A 20787-nucleotide genomic window follows, 5' to 3' on the forward strand; every position below is an offset into this window, starting at 1 on the left:
AAACTATTCAGCATTTAGGAGCTGTACTCCTTTCTTTTTTCCAAAGATGCTTAACATCTTCATTTCTCTTTTTTTCCGGGTTTTCATACCTGATACTAGTCTGACTAGTAGATGGTTCCAGAAAAATCATGTTTGGAACAAGATTCTTGTCTGGTTTTTCTAATGGTTTGAATCCATTAGCTTTCTTTTTTACTGTAGGCACTTTCTTGTCCTTCAGTATATTTTTCATAGAATCCAACGTTTTTTGTTGTTCATTGATTTTTCTACTGACGACTGTCAGCTTTTCTTCTTCTGTTTTTGGAAGTTCCTTAATATAATCCAGTTTGTTTTCCAATCTTTCCAATTGGTGGATTATAGTAGGTATTTTTTCTAGATGAGTTTGACATCTAGATACTTCTAGTAACATCTTCTGATATTTCTCATCAGAAGATTTCAGTAGAGAATTTATTTTCTCTAATAACAATTCTGACATTGTCTCCATTAAGGAGGGGTTCTCCTTGAGCTATTTTACAAGCTCTGATACCAGTGATTTGCGGATCTAACCAATGCTCAAATAATCAAAAGGTTTTTGTTCCTCTTCAAGAACATATAAGAGATTATCAATTTCTTGTTCTATTTTATAGATTCTAGTCTGAAGTCTATAGATGATATCCCAATAGTTGGGAGATTCTCTATTAAGACTATTTCTATAGGTTTTCAACTTTCTCAATTTTTCTCTCTCTTGTTGTAATTCTTTGCTAGTAATTTTGCAGATATCAATCAACTCAAGTCTGTCAACAACCGAAATTATGAATAGTAAATTGTACTGTTTACCTTTGAAATAGAGGATGAATTCTATCACACTTCTGTTTAAGCAAATAATTTTAAGAATGGGCCCACCACGTTTCATCAAATGTAACAGAAATCTAAAACATATTATAAACTTAAAGTAAAGAAACAACAGAAGGGTACTGATGGAATGAAAAAGCGAAAGTTGTGTAGATAAGAAAGAAAGAGACAGATGGTAGGGTGAAGAGGAATGAAAATAATTTGTTGGGGTTTTTGGGAAGTATTTTGATAGAATCAGGGTGTATGAGCATTAACCATTTTCTCTATGAAAGTATGAAGTAAAAAATGCATTGTTGGTGACATTTCGGACAAAATTTCACAGAAATTTTGGTGTGAATTTTTAAATATATTTTGTATGTGTAAATACTTCAGAAATTAAGAATTTCGTGAAAATATAAGGAAAATTTCGAGAAACCCCTGATAAAAATGAAATAGAATATAAATTTTATTTCGATACTTCAAAATTACAGAAATTTAAACCGAAATTTCGGCACCGAGAGAAATTGCTCCCGTTGCATAATGGTTAGGCCTGGAAAATCTTAGGACTTGGGCCGTTAGTTGGGGCGGTCCTAAACTCTAACCCAGACTTCATCACACAGAGACCTGAAGACATAATTTTCCCATCAAACATTACGTTTACCTAGTGCTGTTTCTCGCTCTCTTATTTCCTTCATAACCTTTTCGAGTTATGAAAACCGAACTTATCTTGTAAACTTGGAGTTTGTGCTTCTGTTTGGAAAAACAAGCGTCGAATGAACAACTCTTTCCGAAGGTACGATTCACTTGGCCTAGTGGGTTTCCATTGTTTTGATCAGAAACTAATTGGGTATCTGAGTTCTCAATAATCTATTCTAACTGCACTCTCATTCATGGAGGTCTCTCTGGTTTATTATGGCTATGATATGCTCAAACTTGATTGATTGAACTGACAAAAGCATGTTCGATATTTAGTGTTGCAATTCGAAAATCGAAATTGGTTTAATGGCAAAAGCAGGGAGTACTATTTTTCTTGAAGATTGGCTGAGAAGTGTGAGTGGCTATGGCAATAGCTTCAGCTCTAGAAACTACTCAGCCTCATCTGCAAGAGCCATAATTCAAGCTTGGGCTGAGCTTAGAGACTCCCTCCAACACCAATCATTTCAATCCCATCATCTTCAATCTCTAAAGACTCTTGTCAATTCCCAGACTTCTCTTCATGTTGCTGAGCCCCAAGCAAAGCTTCTGCTTTCAATTCTGTCCTCTCCAAACCTTTGTCTTCCTCATGAATCCTATACTCTCTTTCTCAGGCTCCTCTATATATGGGTCAGGAAATCTGCCAGACCCTCTTCGGTTCTCGTTGATTCAGCTGTGGAGGTTCTTTCCAACCTATTTTCTTCAACCCAATATGAGTCAAAGAAGAGTCCAGGACTCTTTTCTGAAGGTGTTCTCCTTTTGGGGTCCTTTTCTTTTGCGCCTTCAGCGTCTGAAAACTCGAAAACCGTCTGCTTAGAGCTGCTCTGTAGGCTGTTGGGAGAGGAGTATCGGGTGCTTGGATCATTTAGTGGACTAATTCCAGAAGTGCTTGCTGGAATTGGGTATGCTTTATCTTCTTCCAAGAGTGTTCATTTTGTTACAATTTTGGATTTTGTGTTGAGTATTTGGGGTAAGGAAAGTGGCCCTCAGGGAACCGTTTCTCATGGGCTGATGGTTCTGCATTTGATGGAATGGGTATTGTCTGGTTTGAGCAATTTTCGTTCTGTAGAGAAAATTAATACTCTTTGTAGGGAGGCTTTAGAGACCTTAAAACCAAACTATGTTCTATTCGCGGTTGTCATGACTGCAGCTGGAGTACTGAGGGCTTTGAATAGATCTGTAGTGAGAGGTCTTGCGCTGGATACTATTTCCAAACTGAGGATGTCTGCAGAAGATCGGATAGAGTCCGTAGCAAGAGAGTTGATTTCAAGAACGAGAGGATTTACGGGTTTAAGTTATGATCACACAGTTAGTCTTTTGCTGCAGTGTGTTGCAGTAGCATTGGCTCGAAGTGGTGTTGTCTCTTCTCGTGACCCTTTGTTTGTCTGCCTTGCTTCTGCATTGTTGACTGAAATATTTCCCTTGAGACGTTTGTACATGAAGGTATTGGAATCGATGCATAGCAGTTCAGCCGTACTGAGGATCAATGAGGTCAAAGAACACCTTGAAAGCATGACTTTTAAGGAAGCAGGAGCCATAGCTGGTGTTTTCTGTAATCTGTATGTTTCAGTAGATGAAAAAAGCCAATACATAGTGGAGAATCTTATATGGGATTACTGTCAATGTATATACATGGAGCACCGACAGGTTGCTTTGATTCTTCGGGGTAAAGAGGATGAATTACTTGGAGATATGGAGAAAATTGCTGAGTCTGCTTTTCTTATGGTTGTACTCTTTGCGTCGGCAGTCACAAAGTACAAGCTAAATTCAAAATTTAACCCCGAAACTCAATTGGATATATCAGTTCGAATACTTATTTCATTTTCTTGTGTTGAGTATTTCCGGCGCATTCGTTTACCAGAATACATGGATACTATTCGAGGTACTGTTGTGAGTGTTCAGGAAAGTGATTCTGCTTGTGTGTCTTTCATAAAATCCATTCCAGCTTATGTTGACTTGACACAGGGTCCAGGTATGATATAGTTGCTAGTTTAGCTCTAGACTTCATGTTAACCTTGTACTTTTTTTTGCAATGAAGTTCTTAAGTTTAGGTTTTCTCAAACTCATCTTTACTATAATATTTTCATTTGATTAATATTTGTAAAGCGGTCTATCAGATTTTTCTTTCCTACGGAAAATGGAATATGTGTGGTCCAGTGATGAGGTTCAAACTGCTCGCATATTGTTCTACTTAAGAGTCATTCCAACTTGCATCGGACGACTGCCTAGCTCTGTATTTGGAAAAGTGGTTGCTCCAACTATGTTCTTGTATCCTATACTGAATAACTTAATCTTTGGGGACCTTTTATATTGCATATATTGAACAATTTGATTCCTTATTACAAATTCAATCAGATATATGGGACATCCTAATGGAAAAGTAGCTAGAGCATCACATTCTATGTTTTCAGCATTCATATCTTCTACCAAGGATTCTGATGAAGATGAAAGGGTGTCATTAAAGGAGCAGCTTGTTTTCTACTATATACAGAGATCACTAATGGTATCTAAATCAAATAAGGACTATAATGGTCAAATTGACCTTCTTCAATAAAAGCTACCAGAAAGTAAAAGTTTTTCTTTGAGTGCAGGAATATCCTGAGATTACTCCTTTTGAGGGAATGGCTTCTGGAGTTGCAGCTGTTGTTCGACATCTTCCTGCTGGAAGCCCAGCTATATTTTATTGTATCCATTGTCTGGTTGAAAAAGCTAATAGGTGCAATAAAGACTTTGCTCAGCAGGCTGATATGTGGAAGAACTGGCAAGGAGAGTCGGAGCCTTGCAAGAAAATCCTAGATTTGCTTTTACGACTAATTTCTCTGGTTGACATACAGGTAAGCTGAATTTTGTAGTTTTTACTTCCATATGCTTTCGTTTCCTCTGAAAAATTATTTCTTCATTTTGTTTGTCGTGTGATACCTTGGTTTCAATGCCCTGGTTTGTTTGCAAAATACTCGATGTAGAATTAATTATTACGACATCCCTAATATTCAAGAGGGAATCATTCATAATCCACCCGTAGCATTTCATGTATAGATCAGCAAATGTTGATGGAATAAAAGATTGTAGGCCTTCTCTATCAACTTTGGTTTTCAAACTTATTGAACATTAGAACTTGTTCAGGTACTGCCAGACTTGATGAAGTTGTTGGCACAGCTAATCGCCCAACTACCCAAAGATGGCCAGAATATGATTCTAAATGAGTTATATTCACAGGTGGCAGAATCTGATGATGTAACACGCAAACCCAGTTTAGTTTCTTGGCTGCAGTCATTGTCTTACATTTGTTTTCATGAAACGAGTGGAACTGCAGCCTCTAAAAAGTTGGAAACTGAAGAAACCATCACCTCTATGCAGACTCCAGATTCATTAAGTTCTACTAGCCTAAATGCTCGACTATGACTATGTGTGCTGTTGGCTACACTATATTGGGTAAAAGGAAAAATAGATAAGTAATCATGAACACGTGCCTTTTTGTTGTTTCTCTACAATGCAGTAATTGAAATTACCACTTGCAGCTGTCGTGAAACAATATAGAGTTTTGCTATCAAGTGTAGTTTGTATTTTCTCTCATGATGTTGGAATTTGATTGATGGTACATTTTCATGAGGGAGAAGACCACAGTTTCTTTATACTGGGTGTTTGATTTATTTGATAGTTCTAGTCACAGGATGTTATATGCAGTAGCTTGATCTGTATAAAAAAGTGACTTGCAGTAGCGTGTTACTTGGAGGAAGCCAGTAAAAAGATTCATCTTTGGTTGGCTGTTGTTTCTGTGGTAAGTGCTCTCTTAATAGAGGCTCCGGCTCTTTGTGTTAGAGACTAATTGGTGGTCGAAGTGGAAAGTCTGACGGCAGTTACGGTGGCGTAGAGGGTGACCCTGATTTGATTTTCTATGCCTGATCCATATCGGCCATCTCCAAACCAACATTTTTAGGCTCGTCTATCTTTTGCTCGCGGGTTTTTGCTCAGAATTAGATCAGGCCAGATTGCTTGCTGGGCATCATCAGTTCTATCCATGTTGAATTGCTTTTACTTTCGGTGGTCGATACACATTTTTTTCCGCGTTGTGACAGTTTAGCCCGAGTAACTCTATCCCTCCTATTTCACCAAAAAAAAAAAAAAAAAAAGATCAACAATTTATTCTTTAGTCAAATGACATTGAAGTTTCGATCTCTGAGTTAATATTTTTTAATTCTCGGTTTTAAGGTCTACACCTTTTGAATGGTGTGGCTCATAGATTAACACATCTTGCTTAGTTCGATTTGTTTAGATAATGTTTGGCTAGATGAGGCACCTATGATTATCCAGGATGTCCTCATACTTATTGTAATCTTACTCGAGGTCAAGGCTCTATGTCCCCCTCGAGATATGTTCTAAATTCTACTGCAATAAATCAGGCATGGTTCCAAACCCCTTTAACAAAAAAAAATAAATAAATAAATATATATATATATATATATATATATATATATGGGGCGGGTTCTGAAGCGGACGTCCGCACTTGGCTAAAGTGCGGAAGGTGACGCAGCGGCGGCGTTCCAGGCTGCGATGGCGGCTCGGGGCTTGGCGGACGGAGGCCGGAGGCTTGGTGGACGGTTCTGGGCAGCGTTTGAGGTTGGAGGAGGTCGGAGTTGCAGGTTTCTGGGCAGCGAGCTCACCTGCAACTGCAGGTTTCTGGCCAAGGCTGCAACCACGTCGCCGGCGACTCCACCGACTGCAGACCCGTCCGTCTGACCCGTGGCGTCCGTCCGGCAAGCTCCGCCGCTCCGTCGCACCCCGAGCCGAGCTGCAGCAGCGCCGTCCGCACTTTAACGAAAGTGCGGACGTCCTCTTTCGAACGCGTTCCTATATATATATATATATATATATATATATATATATATAACTTTGCTCAGGTGCGGATATCCGCACCAAAGCAAAAAGGTACGGATTTGCCATTTTTTCCCACTTTTCGATCATATTTTCACATCTTAACCGTTCAATTTTTAGTTTCTAATGTATAGATCATCTCTACAAAATTTCAGCCAATTTGGTAATCGTTAAGGTATCCAAAACTGCAATTTACACGAACGGACCGAATCTGTCGAACCGGAACCGTTCGTATTTATAATGGTAAATTGCAGTTTTGGATGTCTTAACGATTACTAAATTGGCTGAAATTTTGCAGGATGATCTATACATTAGGAACTAAAAACTGAACGGCTAAAATGTAAAAATATGATCCGACAGTGGAGAAAAACTGGAAATCCGCACCGAAACAAAAGGTGCGGACGTCTGCACCCAAGAAGGGCTGTGTATATATATATATATATTAAAAAAAATGGTAATGTAATCTTTATCAATGATATTTTTTTTTTTTTTTTTTTTTGGAGAATGAGAAAAGAAATTGCTTTAAAAGAGCCGTTTACACGGACATTGCAGAAAACCCTAAATTTTGAAAATCGCCATTCGCCTCCTCTTTCCATTCCCACGTTTTCTCTCTCAGTTCACAGAGATCAAATTAGCCTCACTTCCCCACAAGGTAAATTTCTTTTAAGCTTCCCGCTTTCTTTTTCGTTTAATTCATCTCACTGCACTGTAAAGAATTGAGTCGGATCTTGATTGTTTTCGTTTTCAGATCTAGGGTTTATTACTTTCTTCGCTTAATTCATTTCTCAGGTGGATTGGAAATGCCAAATTGGTATTCGCGGTGGACTACGGCCAGGTTTCTCATCGTCGACGCCGATAACGTCCGCAACGGTCTGCGCGGATCCAAGATTCATGCTGCCAGGACCGGTAACGATGCTATTGCTTACCTCAACCTTGTGGTGAGTTTGAGTTTTCTTACTGCGTGTTTTTACTGGACTGATTTTTTACTTTATGACTGAGCGGTCAAGTTTAGTTGATTTGGTTTTTTTACTTTCTCAGCTTTGGATTTTGTTTTTGTTTAATCTAGTTGATGCTCTTATTGGTGTGTGTTATGTTTAGTGGATTGTATTGATCTTTGAAATGGAAGTCATCTTGTTTCTCATTCTAGTGTATGTTGGATCACTATCACATCTAGGGTTCAGTCTGTCGTTTGTGTCCTGCTTTTGATTCTGTGATATAATCTGAATTAGCTATATACATAGCACTCTGCCTTTGATTTGAGAATTGAGTATCACAGCGTACAGCTTTGTCTCTGCTTAATACAGATTAGAGATAATGTGATGTTCATTAGGCATTATCCCAATGATGAAAAATTTAGTAATCTGAGAGACATGCATGAAATTACAATTGAAAGATTGGTGCTCCCTCATGCAAAGCTGATTGCCATAAATTTTGTTGGGGTTGAGGAACTTCTTTTGATTGTGTTCGTGCTGTCCGGGTGGAAATCAGGCATTCCTGAGGGATTTTATTTTATTCATTATTTTGTTCCCTTTTGTGATTTCCGTTTTCAGAAATAATATGGTTATGAGTTTTCGAGAATTTCTTTCACAAATTTTTTTTGCGGGTATGCAATGGTTGATTCGAACTATTTGCCTTGCTTTCATTTCATGTGTGGCTGAGTTTGTGGGTTTTGAGGGCAAACATTTGGCATTTCTGGGAGATGTTTTGTTTTCTCCCTTTACCTGTATATATTTCTTGGTAACTTTTCATGATATAACAAATTAAAGTTCCAGACCGGAAAAAAAATAATAATAATAAAAATTTAAAGTTGCTGCAGATTGTTATCTTTTGGTCACATTTTTAGCAGTGATGCCAATAGGCTGCAGCTTCAGGGGCAGCATTCATTCTCTGCTATTTATATAGTAGATTGGATAATTCAATGATGCTTTTGTTAGATGGTCCTTTGAGTTTTAGCTTTGTTCTTTTGTAATTGGACTCCACTGGATTATTGTTTGATGATTTCTTGTCAAAAAGAAAAAACTTCTCTGTTTCAGTCCGAGTACTCATATGTCACAGGGATTCTAGCAATGGGTAGAATCAGCTAGGGATGTGAATGTTGCACTTGAATGAGGTTTCATGATCAAGTCAACAAATCAAATCCTACAGCAGGTATCGAACAAAAAAAAAAAAATTTTAGGAATTGGGCTTTGAGAGCTGGCAATGAATGGCCAGAGCTCATGGAGTATTTGTTGAACTCTAATCGCATTGTGGGGTCTTGGCTTACTTGCCAGAAGGGTACCATCTGGTTGTTTGTGAAGCCTTGAACCTTTACACTCGGCAATTTTACAAGCATTGAATTCCCTCAATGCTGATATTCAGGTTACTACATTTGGTGCTATGGTTAGTTTGATAGGTTGGTTTACGAGTTCAAGGGGCGGAACTGGTTTAATGACCTTTTTAGAGCAATGATGGTGGGACTGTTTAACATGTTAAGTCACTTGAAAGAAGAATATGCTTGCGGGGCTGTCAATGAGTTAATAATGTTGGTCATGCATGGATGAGCCACAGATCTTGAAGCCATATACCTTAATCTAGTACTTGACATGCTTAATGTGCTAGAGTGTAAGATAGTGACAGATGAAATGAATCTCTTTGTTGACAAGTTCTTGCTTGCCATGGCAGAAGCACAGATTTGGCACCTGTGAGGGAGCTACATCATGAATCTATGATTAGGCTGCTCACAACCTCAATGCAACTGCTTCTCCCTATAAAAGATGATAATGCATGGTACAACATGGACAGGAGCAGGGTGAGAATGCTGGAAAGATGGATGTATACAAATCTGGCATTTTGTTTCTGAGAAAACTTTTAACTGCCTTAGGTGGATAAAGAATACTTCCTATATGTTTTGAATTGTTCTTAGGGCACATGGAGGCTACCAAGTGGAAGAAGTGTCATGCAGGGATTTCTTTGTTTGCCGTGAATGCAGGGAAGTGCTCAGATGAAATGGTAGTGCTAGTGCGTGATTCAAGTTTGGACTTTAGATATATTGATACATAGAAATATAAATCTGAATTACTACTTTATTGCACGTTTTATAGTTTACGATTTTTGGTTGGTAACTTAGTATGTGGTCCTTAAATCTTGTCTCTCAATCCATTCTAGTACAGCAGGTAATTAGGAGACTGTTTGGACCAAGTTACTGCCATGAAAAGCTAGTTCAAAGACTTCAACTGTCACGCCCCTGATTTTACACACATGAAAAATCGATATATATAATTCCATAATTATATATGCGTGAACGTCCAGTCATCAATACAAAATATTTGAAATCTTTTTTCCCTTAAACTTACACACATATTGATGCCCTGAACCCTCAAAGTTAATATACACTCGCCCCAAAGAGTTATATATTACACAAGCTTACGAATTAAATTGTCAACAACAAGATAAAACGTAAATGCTCCTCAGAGCTCACTACAATGGAAGTCTAAATAACGGTAGAGTCACAAAATTGGCTTCCTACCATAAAGCTGCTAGCTCGTTGCCTCGGTTTCAGCCACGATTACCCTGACCTGCAGGATTAATCCCTACACTGTTTGAATGGTGTACCGGGTTGTCACACAACAAACCCGGTAAGCTTTTGCAAGCCCATATGAGTAACTCAAAACCACACATGCACAACTCGCCTAACGAGGAAACCCATCAACTCGTAAAAGAAACACACACCCTGTTTTCTCAAAACAGCACATTCTTTTCCCAAAAGAAACGAATACAAGTCATCCCGTGACAAAGCCATATTAATTGAAAACTCTGACAATTCAATATGCATTTTCCAAAAACCACAATAAAGGTCACACCGTGACCAAATCATATAAATTAAAACTCTGACAATTAAATATGATACACAAGTCCTCCCAGGACAATTAAAAGAAAGAATCTCCGAAACTCCCTTTTAAAAACACATTCCCAAATCAACACAAGTCACCCCGTGACAAAATCATAATAATTGAAACTCTGATAATTAAATATGATACACAAGTCCTCCCAGGACATTTAAAAGAAAGAATCTCCGAAACTCCCTTTTAAAAACACATTCCCAAATCAACACAAGTCACCCCGTGACAAAATCATAATAATTGAAACTCTGACAATTAAATATGATACACAAGTCCTCCCAGGACATTTAAAAGAAAGAATCCCCGAAACTCCCTTTTAAAAACACGTACTCATGAGCATCAGATAGCTCCCCGCTACCCTCCATGATGTACTATGGCAACAGACTAGAGCTCTAACTGATCGTATCCACAAACCCGGCCAAAGGTGTGAAGTCCCGATATATATGCCTGAGGTCACTCCCAGCAACCCCAAATCCTCAGACCTCCCCAGTCGTCAGATCAAAATCTTTAAAAATGGTCACTCATGACCTAAAAGTTACTCAACTCACACAAAAGGAGATGTCACCCCGTGACCTCCAATCATCAGACCTCCCCGGTCGTCAGATCAAAACCTTAAATCAAACCAAAAGGAGAAATCACAATCTGTGACTCTCAGATCTTCCGACCCTTGGTCGTTAGATCAAAACATTCAAATCACATCAAAGCAACTCACACCAAATCTTAACACTTTTCAAAACAATAGAAATTCCCAATTCCCACAAAATGTTTCCCGAAAAGTCAATTCCCAAAACAATAGAATGAAACCCATCAATACCTATTGCTTCAATTCACTCATCAACCCACAAGAATATACATATTCCACGTAAATATATATATAAGTGGTCATTCACTCCGGAAGGCCACTAATACCAACTATAGTTTGCAGTTAACTAAATAACTCTCAAAACAATAAGGTCAACCCGTTCGTGAATGAACTTTGTGAGATTACTCACCTCGAAACTCCTGCTGCGTCTTCAATACAGAACAATGCTGCCAACCCACAAAATAGCCGTCCAAATACTTCGTCAAGTACCTAATCACAATCGGTTTCCACTTAGTAATAATTCACAAACGATTTAAGCCCGAAACCCCTGTTTTGAACTAAAATCCCCAAAGTGGCGCCAATCGAGGCAAAACCACATCCGAGACCTCCCAAAGTCTCCGGAATACGCCCACGATCGATGTGACCAAACCACAAGTCGATCGGACGCTCAAATCCTCACGGATAGAATAAATCGATCGGTATGAAACTGCAAAAATCATAACAATTCCAAACGAATTCCAAAACTTGCATATTATATATCGAAACGCTCGCAACAATGAGTAGAACATATATAATACCAAAAATAGTTCCTTAAGTGGCCGGAACACCGCCGGAACGCCGCCACAGGCGGTGGCGCACCGCCGCTGGCCAAAACTCAATATTTCACAAAACTCCCAACATCAAAGTTCTTCATCTAAGCATGCTTGTGAACTTTCCTAACTAGCTCGAAGTCAGAAAACAAGCATAAATGGTCGAAAACTACCTCACAAGCCGTGAACAGTAATCCAATCCGAGTTGATCGAAGTTTCACGTGAATCGATCCAAACAACCACCAAGGATCGATCAACGAGGCTGCTTTGAGCTCAACAAAGAAGACTTGAAGCCTCGCCGACGTCGGAACAAGGATTTCCGACCGGGTCCGAAAACACCAACCTGCACCTCCTTCTACCGCCGCCACCACCGAGAATCGGTGCTAGAGGACACCACAGGGACGACCAGACGGAGGAGACGAACTGATCTGGAAAGTTTCGTCGCCGAAGACCGCCGCAGTTTGCAGGAAAAGTCGGGTCGGATCGTCCGGGTTCGGGTCGGGTCAGCCGGATAATTTCGATTCTGAAGGTGCAGCCGAGAGAGAAGAGAGAGAAAGGAATTGGTTTTCCGGAAAAGGAAACTTATGAAAATAGTAAGTTTCTCCTTCGGGAAACTTCTATTTATACCAAAATGGAAATTCCTTCCAATGGCCATAACTTTCTCATACGAACTCCGATTCTTATGTTCCACATGTCCACGAACTCGTATCGACGCACTCTACAATTTTCGTGAAGGAAGTTTTCGGAGAACCCCAACGAATAAAAATTCAACCTTTGCGCCACCCCTAAAGTCACACTTTCCGAATAGTAATTCGTCCGAAACACTTCCGCTCCATCCACGAGCCACGAAACCATCCAATAAACATAAAATTAATTCCGGAAAATCCTCGAAAAATAAATACGAATTTCCGGGGCATCACATCAACAACCTACAAATCGGGTTCTGGCAATACAAATTCTCTATCATTGGAGGTTTCACTATGCACTAGACGCCACAGTTGACCATCACCGGAATCCAGGAGTTAAGATATCACTTTTGATTGGTTATGATTCATGAATTGTGTGCTTTAAGCTACTTGGTGTTTGATTGCAGAGTGTGTGTTATGTTTAATCACGCATGCCTTCATGCCAGTCACTATGGTCGTGTCTCATCTTTGCTAGATATAACTAATTCCCTACTCAGCTTTATTGTCAAAGATCCCCTTTCCTTGTACAAATTACAACTTCTTTAAAACACGCATGTTACTGATATTAGCATCTTATAAGGGTATCACCAGCCTCCTAGAGGGGTCGTTGGTATGAGTTGTTGATCAAGGGCCCTTGATACCCAGTCTAGAAATTGGACTCAATGAGTCAAGGTGGGCCATGCATAGGGAGTTGTTTGATTGAAATATTGAAGGAAAATTCTACTATCCGCCTAGGGTGGATATCAACCTGGGGCAATTTACTGTTAATCTCCGGTTGAGTGGGTCCCAAGCAATGATGGCCTTCCATTTTCTGTTATTGTGAGCTGGTCGTTAACGTTAGTGTGAGTTTGTGAAACAAAAAGTGGGACCGAACTTGAGAGGTAGAAACAGATGGAGGGGTCTATCTATCGATGGCAAACTCATCTCCTCCAATTGATAAAATTTTATTACCATGAAAATCTAGTTCAAAGACTTCAACAACAGTTTCACAATTCGCAAAGATCAAATCTCATATCAACTCCTCTCCTCCGCCCAAACCATTACCAACCCTGCCGAGATCCTATCCGATTCCGGTAACAAATCCATACCCCTCGCAATCCATCGTCTCCTCGTTGTCGTCGCCGAAATCAAGAAGTACCAATGCAAGGACTCGGCCAAGAAGTCGAGGGTGAAGCCAAATCGTGTTTGATTTAGAATATATGGACTTCAGACTTAAATTTCGAGCGGATTTGGTGGGTGAACAGTTGGACAACTGTGTAGTATATCGACAATGATTTCACGGGGTTTATGGAGGAGGTCGAAGAAGCTGAGAATAAAAATACTCTTAAGCACATAGAGAGAAGCTAGTCCCATGAAAAAGCAACCTCAGAATACCGAATTTCGCAGCGGCGTCATTAGCAAAGTAAAGAACATGTTAGCTACAAGGCAAGTCGGTCTGAACTCCTTGAGAAACTCCTCGAGCGGTGCTTGAAGCAAGCGTGTGGCTTTGAAGAACTTGTTGGCTAATTCCGGCTGGGTAATGAGTTGAGATTCTCACAACCTTTTGGCAGACCAGCAGCCTCTTCACTTGGGAACTCAATGGCCTTGATTTGTATGTTGAACCCAGAACAAGGTTTCCTTGATAATAAAATACCCAGCCCAGTTAAACTAAACAGAGAACAATAAATGGCATTTAACAACGGTGCAATGGTTGAAGGCACATAGTATTAGGGAGGGCAGCTCAGGTTTGAGACACCCCATTCTCTTCTACATTTTTTTTTTGTCCTTTTTTCTTTTTCACAAAATATAATAAATTGAATTTGTTAGATATTGTTTCTCGTTTCGACTACATTAGTAAATAAAAATATAATGAAAAGAAATGTTTTTAAATAAATAAATACATTTTCCAATTAACGTTAACTTGATTAAATTTTAGGGCTAAATACTGGTTACGGTATTTTGGGTCCGAAATTAATTCAGTCCATGTATTTTCAATTTCATCAAAAACACCCATGCGGTATCAAATTTTGTCTAATTGATCATTCCATTAGTCATCCGTCAATTGGCTTCGGTAATCAGCCTATGTGGCGTGCCACATCAGATCATGTGGGAGTCACCAATCAAGTTAATTTCCAAAACTGTCCTTGACTCTTATTTGACCTAGAAACCCTATTACAGTCCCCATTTCAAAAAAAAAAAATTTCCCTAAATTTTCCCGCCAAAAAACTTGGACACTTGAAAAAAAAGAACAATCAAACTCCATAATTGAAATGTACTTGATTATAATATGACTTAGCATCAAACATAAGGTATTGTCTTCGGAAGACAACTTCGTAAAACTCACAACTTGTAGGGGAACACATTTGAAGTTAGAATTAAGGGCCATAAATTAAACAACAGTCATACGAAACATGAAAGTTTCTTAAATTTCCAAAAGACTTAGCAGCCCAAATGTGTTTGCAACATAACATAGGTTTGCATTTCAAATAGCTCTAATCATATTAACAAAAAGGGCATTAGAGCTACCAACCAAGTTACACAAAACATGGTTGGACAAAAAATGGTATGGCTTGCTAATGTGACATTCTAGTTTCTCTTTCCTATTTCCTTCCTTGTTTGGAATTGTCCCTGATCCTCTGAGATGATCTGGAAGCTATTGGAGCTTGGCCCTTTGATGCTTTGGTTGAAGTTGGAGGCCTTGTGCTTGTTGAGCTAGATGTGGCAGCAGCTTAGGCAGACTTAGTAGTTGTGGCAGCAGCTTAGGCAGACTTAGTAGTTGTGGCAGCAGTAGCTTTGGCTCCTTGTTTCCTTGATGCCTTCAATTCAGCCATCTTCTTCTATACTCACATAAACAATGACAAAAAATATTTGCATTAGACTACTGATAAATCAACATATATGCACCCAAATCGAAACCTTCAACCTACTTTTACATGAATAGTTTAGTAACAAAATCCAAACTTTCAAACTATTAAATGACAACACATATGCACCAAAATCCAAATTTCACGAACACATCAATACCATAGTCCAAACTTTCAAACTATTAACCACATATGCACTCAAATCAAAATCTGCAACCTACTTTTTCATGAACACAACAATACCATAATCCATACTTTCAAACTATTAAAAGACAAAACATGAATCAAAATCCAAATCGGCAACATACTTTTTCATTAATACCTTAATCCAAACTTGCAAACAACCTTTTCATAAACTCATCCATACCAATACAGCTTTTTCGGCAACCAAAACATACAAAGTTAACCAACTAAAATTGAAATTCCATACCCTTTGATATTTTTAGTCAATGGTGGCATTTTTCCAGGTTTATGTTGCAAAATTTCCAAAAAGTAGGTATCAACTTTCCCAAAAACTGAAAACAGAAACTAAAACTTTTGAAATAGAAACAGAAATAGAAAGCTGTGCAATAGACAGTAAACCAAGACCTGAGATGAAGAAGCATCTCCACTGTTCATCTTCCTCTTCTTATTTGCAGCATTCTTATCCTTTGGAGGAAGATGCCTATCACATGTTTTCATGTTGTGGCCAACTCTTCCACAGTTCCCACACTTAAGTGACTTTTGGATTCTTCCAAGCTTTGTTCCATTTTCAGCCAACTTCTCTGATGCATCCCTTCTCTGTACTATTTTTGGCCTTCCAGGCTATCTTGAATACTGTGGAGGAAGTATGCATGCCTCTTCACTTCTACTCCACATCTCCATTCCATTAATAGGTTGGATTAGATTGTCATAGATAGATATGTAAGTCTTGATCAAGTAACAGTCAGCAACATAGTCTTCCGGATTATGCCTTTTGAGGTATATAGCCGAGACTGCATGCTTGCAAGGAACACCACTTAAGTCTCACCTTCTGAATGTGCAGGTTCTTGCATTGAGGTCAACCACATTCTTTTAGCCTTCAATATTCTCCACCACACAAATGTCACCACCATTCAGATTTGGAATACAATCAGTGGCAGCCTTCACCTTGTTCTTTTCTAGTATATCTCTCGGCTTGGGGCATATATTTCCCACCATTTATTGCATCTTTTCCTTTCTCAACTGTATCATCTTCATAAGTTTCACCCTAATTTCCTCAAACATACTAACAGGTGGCTTTCCTCTAGCATCAAGTATGAAACTGTTGAAGCTCTCAAATAAATTGTTGATCATAATGTCACACTTCGAACATGTGTTGAAGTGTGCTCAACACCAATGCTTTGTCGGCCTGTCCTCGTCTGCAAAACAACAAGAATAAGCTACCATTATCTCAATGTTAACAAAAAACAACAAAATGGCTCACAAGACAGAAAATATAAATGAAGCATCATGAATGAAATTAAAACAGAAACTCACACATCATCCATTTGTATGCTTCATTATCGAGTGCCTTCATCTCATCCAATTCCTTTGTTTTACAAAGGAATTGTAGTTGACTTTGCACAAGCCCACATCTGATCCCTCAACACCTTTCCAGGAAATAACTTGGTAAAATTAGTCCACATATGCCTAACATACCATCTAATGTGGGCAGATGGCACAACCTCTTCAAAACTAGGGAGAAGCCCTTTTTGCTTATCACTGATGAATGTCCAAACTGCTCCATCCTCCCTTATACTGAGGTCCTTGCACATAAGCTCTAAAAACCAAATCCAATTGTCTTTGCCCTCCATTTTGACCATGGCATAGGCAATTACCCAAGTGGTGTTGTTGGCATCTACTCCCACAGCTGTCAATAGTTGGCCACCAAAAGCAGACCTCAAATGGCAACCATCCAAGCAAATCACAGATTTGCAACCAGCTTGAAATCCTTTTTTCAAAGCTCTAACACAAATATTTGTCCAAATGAGTTTTAAACCATTAATATTTTGGACAAATATCTTGAACACCGGATTCTTGTTAGAGTTGTTGAAGTCACACTTAATATCAATGGTTGTTGAGGGGTCCACCCTTTGCAGCTCATTCCCATAATCTCTAAGTCTTGCATACTGCTCCTTAATTGTTCCCTCCAACACCAAAATGGCTGCCTTCTTCACTCTATAAGCCATCTGCTTGGAGACCTTTACTCTAACTTCCGAAGACATGGTCTGAGCCAAAGGATTTGCGAAAACAAATCAGAAACCAATGCATTAACACATCATGAAATGGAAAACATAAACAGTATACCAAAATATGATAAAAACTAGAAATATAGTCTCAGCATCATGAAAAGGAAATTAGAAACCTTGCTGCAATATAAGAAGAAAAACAAAAAAATATAATCTAAGCATCATGAAAGAGAAATTAGAAACCTTGCTGCCAAATAAGAAGCAAAACAAAAAAAAAAGTAGCATCATGAAATGAAAAACTAAACAGTAAACCAAAAGAAGAAGAAAAAAACTAAAAACCAAATCCAACATCATGAAAAGGAAATTAGAAACCTTGCTACAAAATAAGGAAAAAAAAAAAAGCCGACCAAAAGGAGCATCCTGAAATGGAAAACAGTACGCCAAAATAAGAAGAAAAAAATTGAATGTATAATCGGAGCATCATCAAATGGAAAACACAATCCTTGCTACAAAATAAGAAGAAAATTTGAAAAATATAAACGAAGCATCAAGTGTACCTGTCTTCCATCCAGTGTTTAGCTTGATTCTTTACATGAAGCGCTTGGTCAAGTACTTAGCGCTCAACATGCATGACTCAAACTTTCTAGAGCACTTGTGTTCAGGCTCATATGTCTTGATCTGTAGAGAGCTTTCGTGCTGATTCTAGATGCATAGAGCTCAAATGGACAATCTTCTGCCCTACATATAGCCCTCACTCTTGTCTTGTCATTTTTAATGAAGTAGACCTCCCAACCATCTCTAATAGCTCTCTCTCTTATAGCCTCTCTCAAAATTGCAGATGTGCCAAATATCATCCCTTTTCAGAAAACTGGATTTTCTGCATATCTGTCTTGGGATTAAACTCAGACAAAATGACATCCTTTTCACCATTAGAATTCAAAGCCGGTCCAGGTCTTTCTTCATCCGAATATGCAACTCCAAATATCTCTTCATTATCCTGAAATTCGCCCCACTATCGAACTCCACATTATGTGTTTCACTTCCATGTGTGCTTGGTCCCAGCCAATCACCAATTGCATTAACCTCCAACCCTATATTCTGTTCATCTAGCACTTCATCTTCATCATCAACAATCCCATAATCATAATCCTCATCCTCTAAAGCAGGTATGTAGCTTTCATCATTTTCACTATCATTCTCCTCAAACTCATCTTCAACTCTCTTTTCTTGACTAGGCATGCAACTAAAAGACTGCATGTAGTCAAGAATGTCTATGTCATGTAAACCCTCTTCATCTAAACCACTAACCTCATCTGCCCTAGCCTCAGGAAACATTTTTCCTTTCCCCTTCTCTTTCGGATTTGCATAAGAAACCTTGCTACCTTGCGTAAGAGTGCAATCATCAACCTCTTTGATAACTATACCAGTACTTCTCTTTGGCTTCCTAGGGACCTAGTTGCATTAGTAGGCTTCTTGGGTTCATCAAAGATCTCCTCAATCACACAGGTCGGCTTCTTTCTAGGCTCATTAGGGAGCTTTTCAATCACCACACCAGTAGATCCAGACTAACTAAACATAAAGCCAAAGTCAGCTGGATACACGTACACCTCATCCTCCTCATTAGTGCCTTCATCACCTTCATAACCTTCATATATGTGATCTAGGTATAGAATCACTACCCTCTCATCTGGTACACAACACACCATGGTCATCACATCTAAATCTGAATTTAACTTGGTCAAAGCATCATCTTCTGAACCTATTCTAAACCAATAATCTATCCTACTCCCATCATAATCTGGGTTCAGCCCCTTTATCATGTTGTCTAACTTGGTCAAAGACATCTTATCCTTGTCCACGTAATCATAATATGAGATCTTCCCACCTACATACTTGTTCCCAAATATGTTCCCTCCATGATAAATCTTCATGGTAAAGTAATCATGGCGTTCTGCATGAAACCACAAAAAAGGAAGATTTTTTTTTTGTTAGCCTTCAAAAGTGGACCACTTATAAAAGAGCTCAGTGGATACTACCAAATAATAAAGGGCAATATCCAGCTAAACATCCATCATCCTAAGGCCATAAACAATTACTATAACCAATATATAGTACTAGGACCACATCCAAAAGATCATAAACAGACAACTTTCACATTCATTATACCAACAACTTTCACATGCACCAACATAATTTAATCTCCCAGCCATCAACCAACACAAACAAACAATATTGATAATATATTCTATACAATATTGATAATAAGGTTTCTGAAAATCGGAATAACTAGTAAGTCTATCAAATGAGACAAATTGAATGAAAAAAGCAAGCATTTTTTCTAGAAATGGTAAAACTATTGTTTTCTATTCCACACAGGTTTGTCTTTGAACCATTTTTCCACTACATATGGACCTACTTCTTCAAGTATGCCCAACTTCTATTCTACCTAAATCCCTAAAACCAGGTCCTAAACCATAGAAGATATCAAACACTAAAACCAAACCCAGGTCCTAACCCCAGAAGATATGAAACCCAGAAAACGTAAACCCCCTTCCTAACCCCAGATCAAAATTTTGAATCCTAAATTTCAAACCCTGTAGCTCAAACAAACTCTATACCCAAATATTGAAGATTTGAAACCCAACACATCAAACCCTTTTTCCCCAATTTCAAAATTTCAAAACCCCAATCCCGATTTAGTAGATTTCAAATAGTAATCCAAAACCCCAAACACCAAACTCACCGTAATGAGGAATATCATCTCCACCCTTCATTTTTTTGGGTATCCAAACGGTGATCTCATTGCCGGCCATGTCGAATCTTCTTCGAATCAAGCCAGACGCAGTTGTTTCTTCGAGCCTTCAATCAGCCTTCTCAATTTTTTTTTCAGTTTCAAAGCACGACAGTGAGGATTTCTGGAATTGGGACAGTTTTAGGAGGTTAGTCGCAAAACAAGACGAGTAATTGGGTTTGGGGGGCTGTAATAGGGTTTCTGGGTCAGATAAGAGTCAAGGACAGTTTTGAAAATTTACTTGATTGGTGGGTCCCACATGATCTGAAGTGGCACGCCACATAGGATGATTAACGAAGCCAATTGACAGATGACTAACGGAATGATCGATTAGACAAAATTTGATGCGGCAAGAGTATTTTTGATGAAATTGAAACTACAAGGACTGAATTGATTTCGGACCCAAAGTACAGGGTAGTAACCAGTATTTAGCCCTAAATTTTATTTATAATTTAACATTTTAAGTGTTTAGAAAAACTAATAGTCAAAGTTAAATCTCTCCAGTTGTTGTACATGGGTAATAGAGGTATACAATATGAGAATTGGTCATGAAAAGTGCTCTTATAGTATTCATGATGGATTGGCAAATTGTGTTTTAGTGTTTAGAGTTAATGAGACATTGTGGTTGACCGAGTG

General features: G+C 38.7%; 2 protein-coding genes and 1 long non-coding RNA gene across 3 annotated transcripts; 2 read left to right on the forward strand and 1 right to left on the reverse strand.

The window, feature by feature from the left end:
* The first annotated feature begins 1449 nt into the window (after positions 1–1449).
* Positions 1450–4965, forward strand: LOC112197768. Its single transcript, XM_040518325.1, has 5 exons — positions 1450–3472; positions 3618–3768; positions 3856–4003; positions 4092–4334; positions 4624–4965. Exons 1-5 carry the CDS (start codon positions 1810–1812, stop codon positions 4900–4902), a joined length of 2484 nt encoding a protein of 827 aa, XP_040374259.1. The 5' UTR covers positions 1450–1809; the 3' UTR covers positions 4903–4965.
* Positions 4966–6861: 1896 nt separating this feature from the next.
* On the forward strand, positions 6862–9515 carry LOC112200245. Its single transcript, XM_040517897.1, has 3 exons — positions 6862–7024; positions 7162–7310; positions 9034–9515. Exons 1-3 carry the CDS (start codon positions 6877–6879, stop codon positions 9070–9072), a joined length of 336 nt encoding a protein of 111 aa, XP_040373831.1. The 5' UTR covers positions 6862–6876; the 3' UTR covers positions 9073–9515.
* Positions 9516–14742: 5227 nt separating this feature from the next.
* LOC121052607 lies at positions 14743–20280 on the reverse strand. Its single transcript, XR_005809617.1, has 5 exons — positions 20104–20280; positions 17918–19311; positions 16669–17399; positions 15760–16550; positions 14743–15144 (listed from the first exon to the last, which is right to left on the reverse strand). It is a non-coding gene; the product is annotated as an uncharacterized LOC121052607 (long non-coding RNA).
* Between the last annotated feature and the right edge of the window lie 507 nt (positions 20281–20787).

The sequence above is a fragment of the Rosa chinensis genome, chromosome 4, assembly GCF_002994745.2.
Source record: "Rosa chinensis cultivar Old Blush chromosome 4, RchiOBHm-V2, whole genome shotgun sequence".
Taxonomy (NCBI): Eukaryota; Viridiplantae; Streptophyta; class Magnoliopsida; order Rosales; family Rosaceae; genus Rosa; species Rosa chinensis.

Coding starts and splice junctions, on each gene's coding strand:
- LOC112197768 (XM_040518325.1), top strand. CDS start 1,810: ATGGCAAAAGCAGGGAGTACTATTTTTCTTGAAGATTGGCTGAGAAGT. Junction 4,004..4,091: donor ATATACAGAGATCACTAATG/GTATCTAAATCA, acceptor CTTTGAGTGCAG/GAATATCCTGAGATTACTCC. Junction 4,335..4,623: donor TTTCTCTGGTTGACATACAG/GTAAGCTGAATT, acceptor GAACTTGTTCAG/GTACTGCCAGACTTGATGAA.
- LOC112200245 (XM_040517897.1), top strand. CDS start 6,877: ATGAGAAAAGAAATTGCTTTAAAAGAGCCGTTTACACGGACATTGCAG. Junction 7,025..7,161: donor TAGCCTCACTTCCCCACAAG/GTAAATTTCTTT, acceptor TTCATTTCTCAG/GTGGATTGGAAATGCCAAAT. Junction 7,311..9,033: donor TTGCTTACCTCAACCTTGTG/GTGAGTTTGAGT, acceptor TTGCCATGGCAG/AAGCACAGATTTGGCACCTG.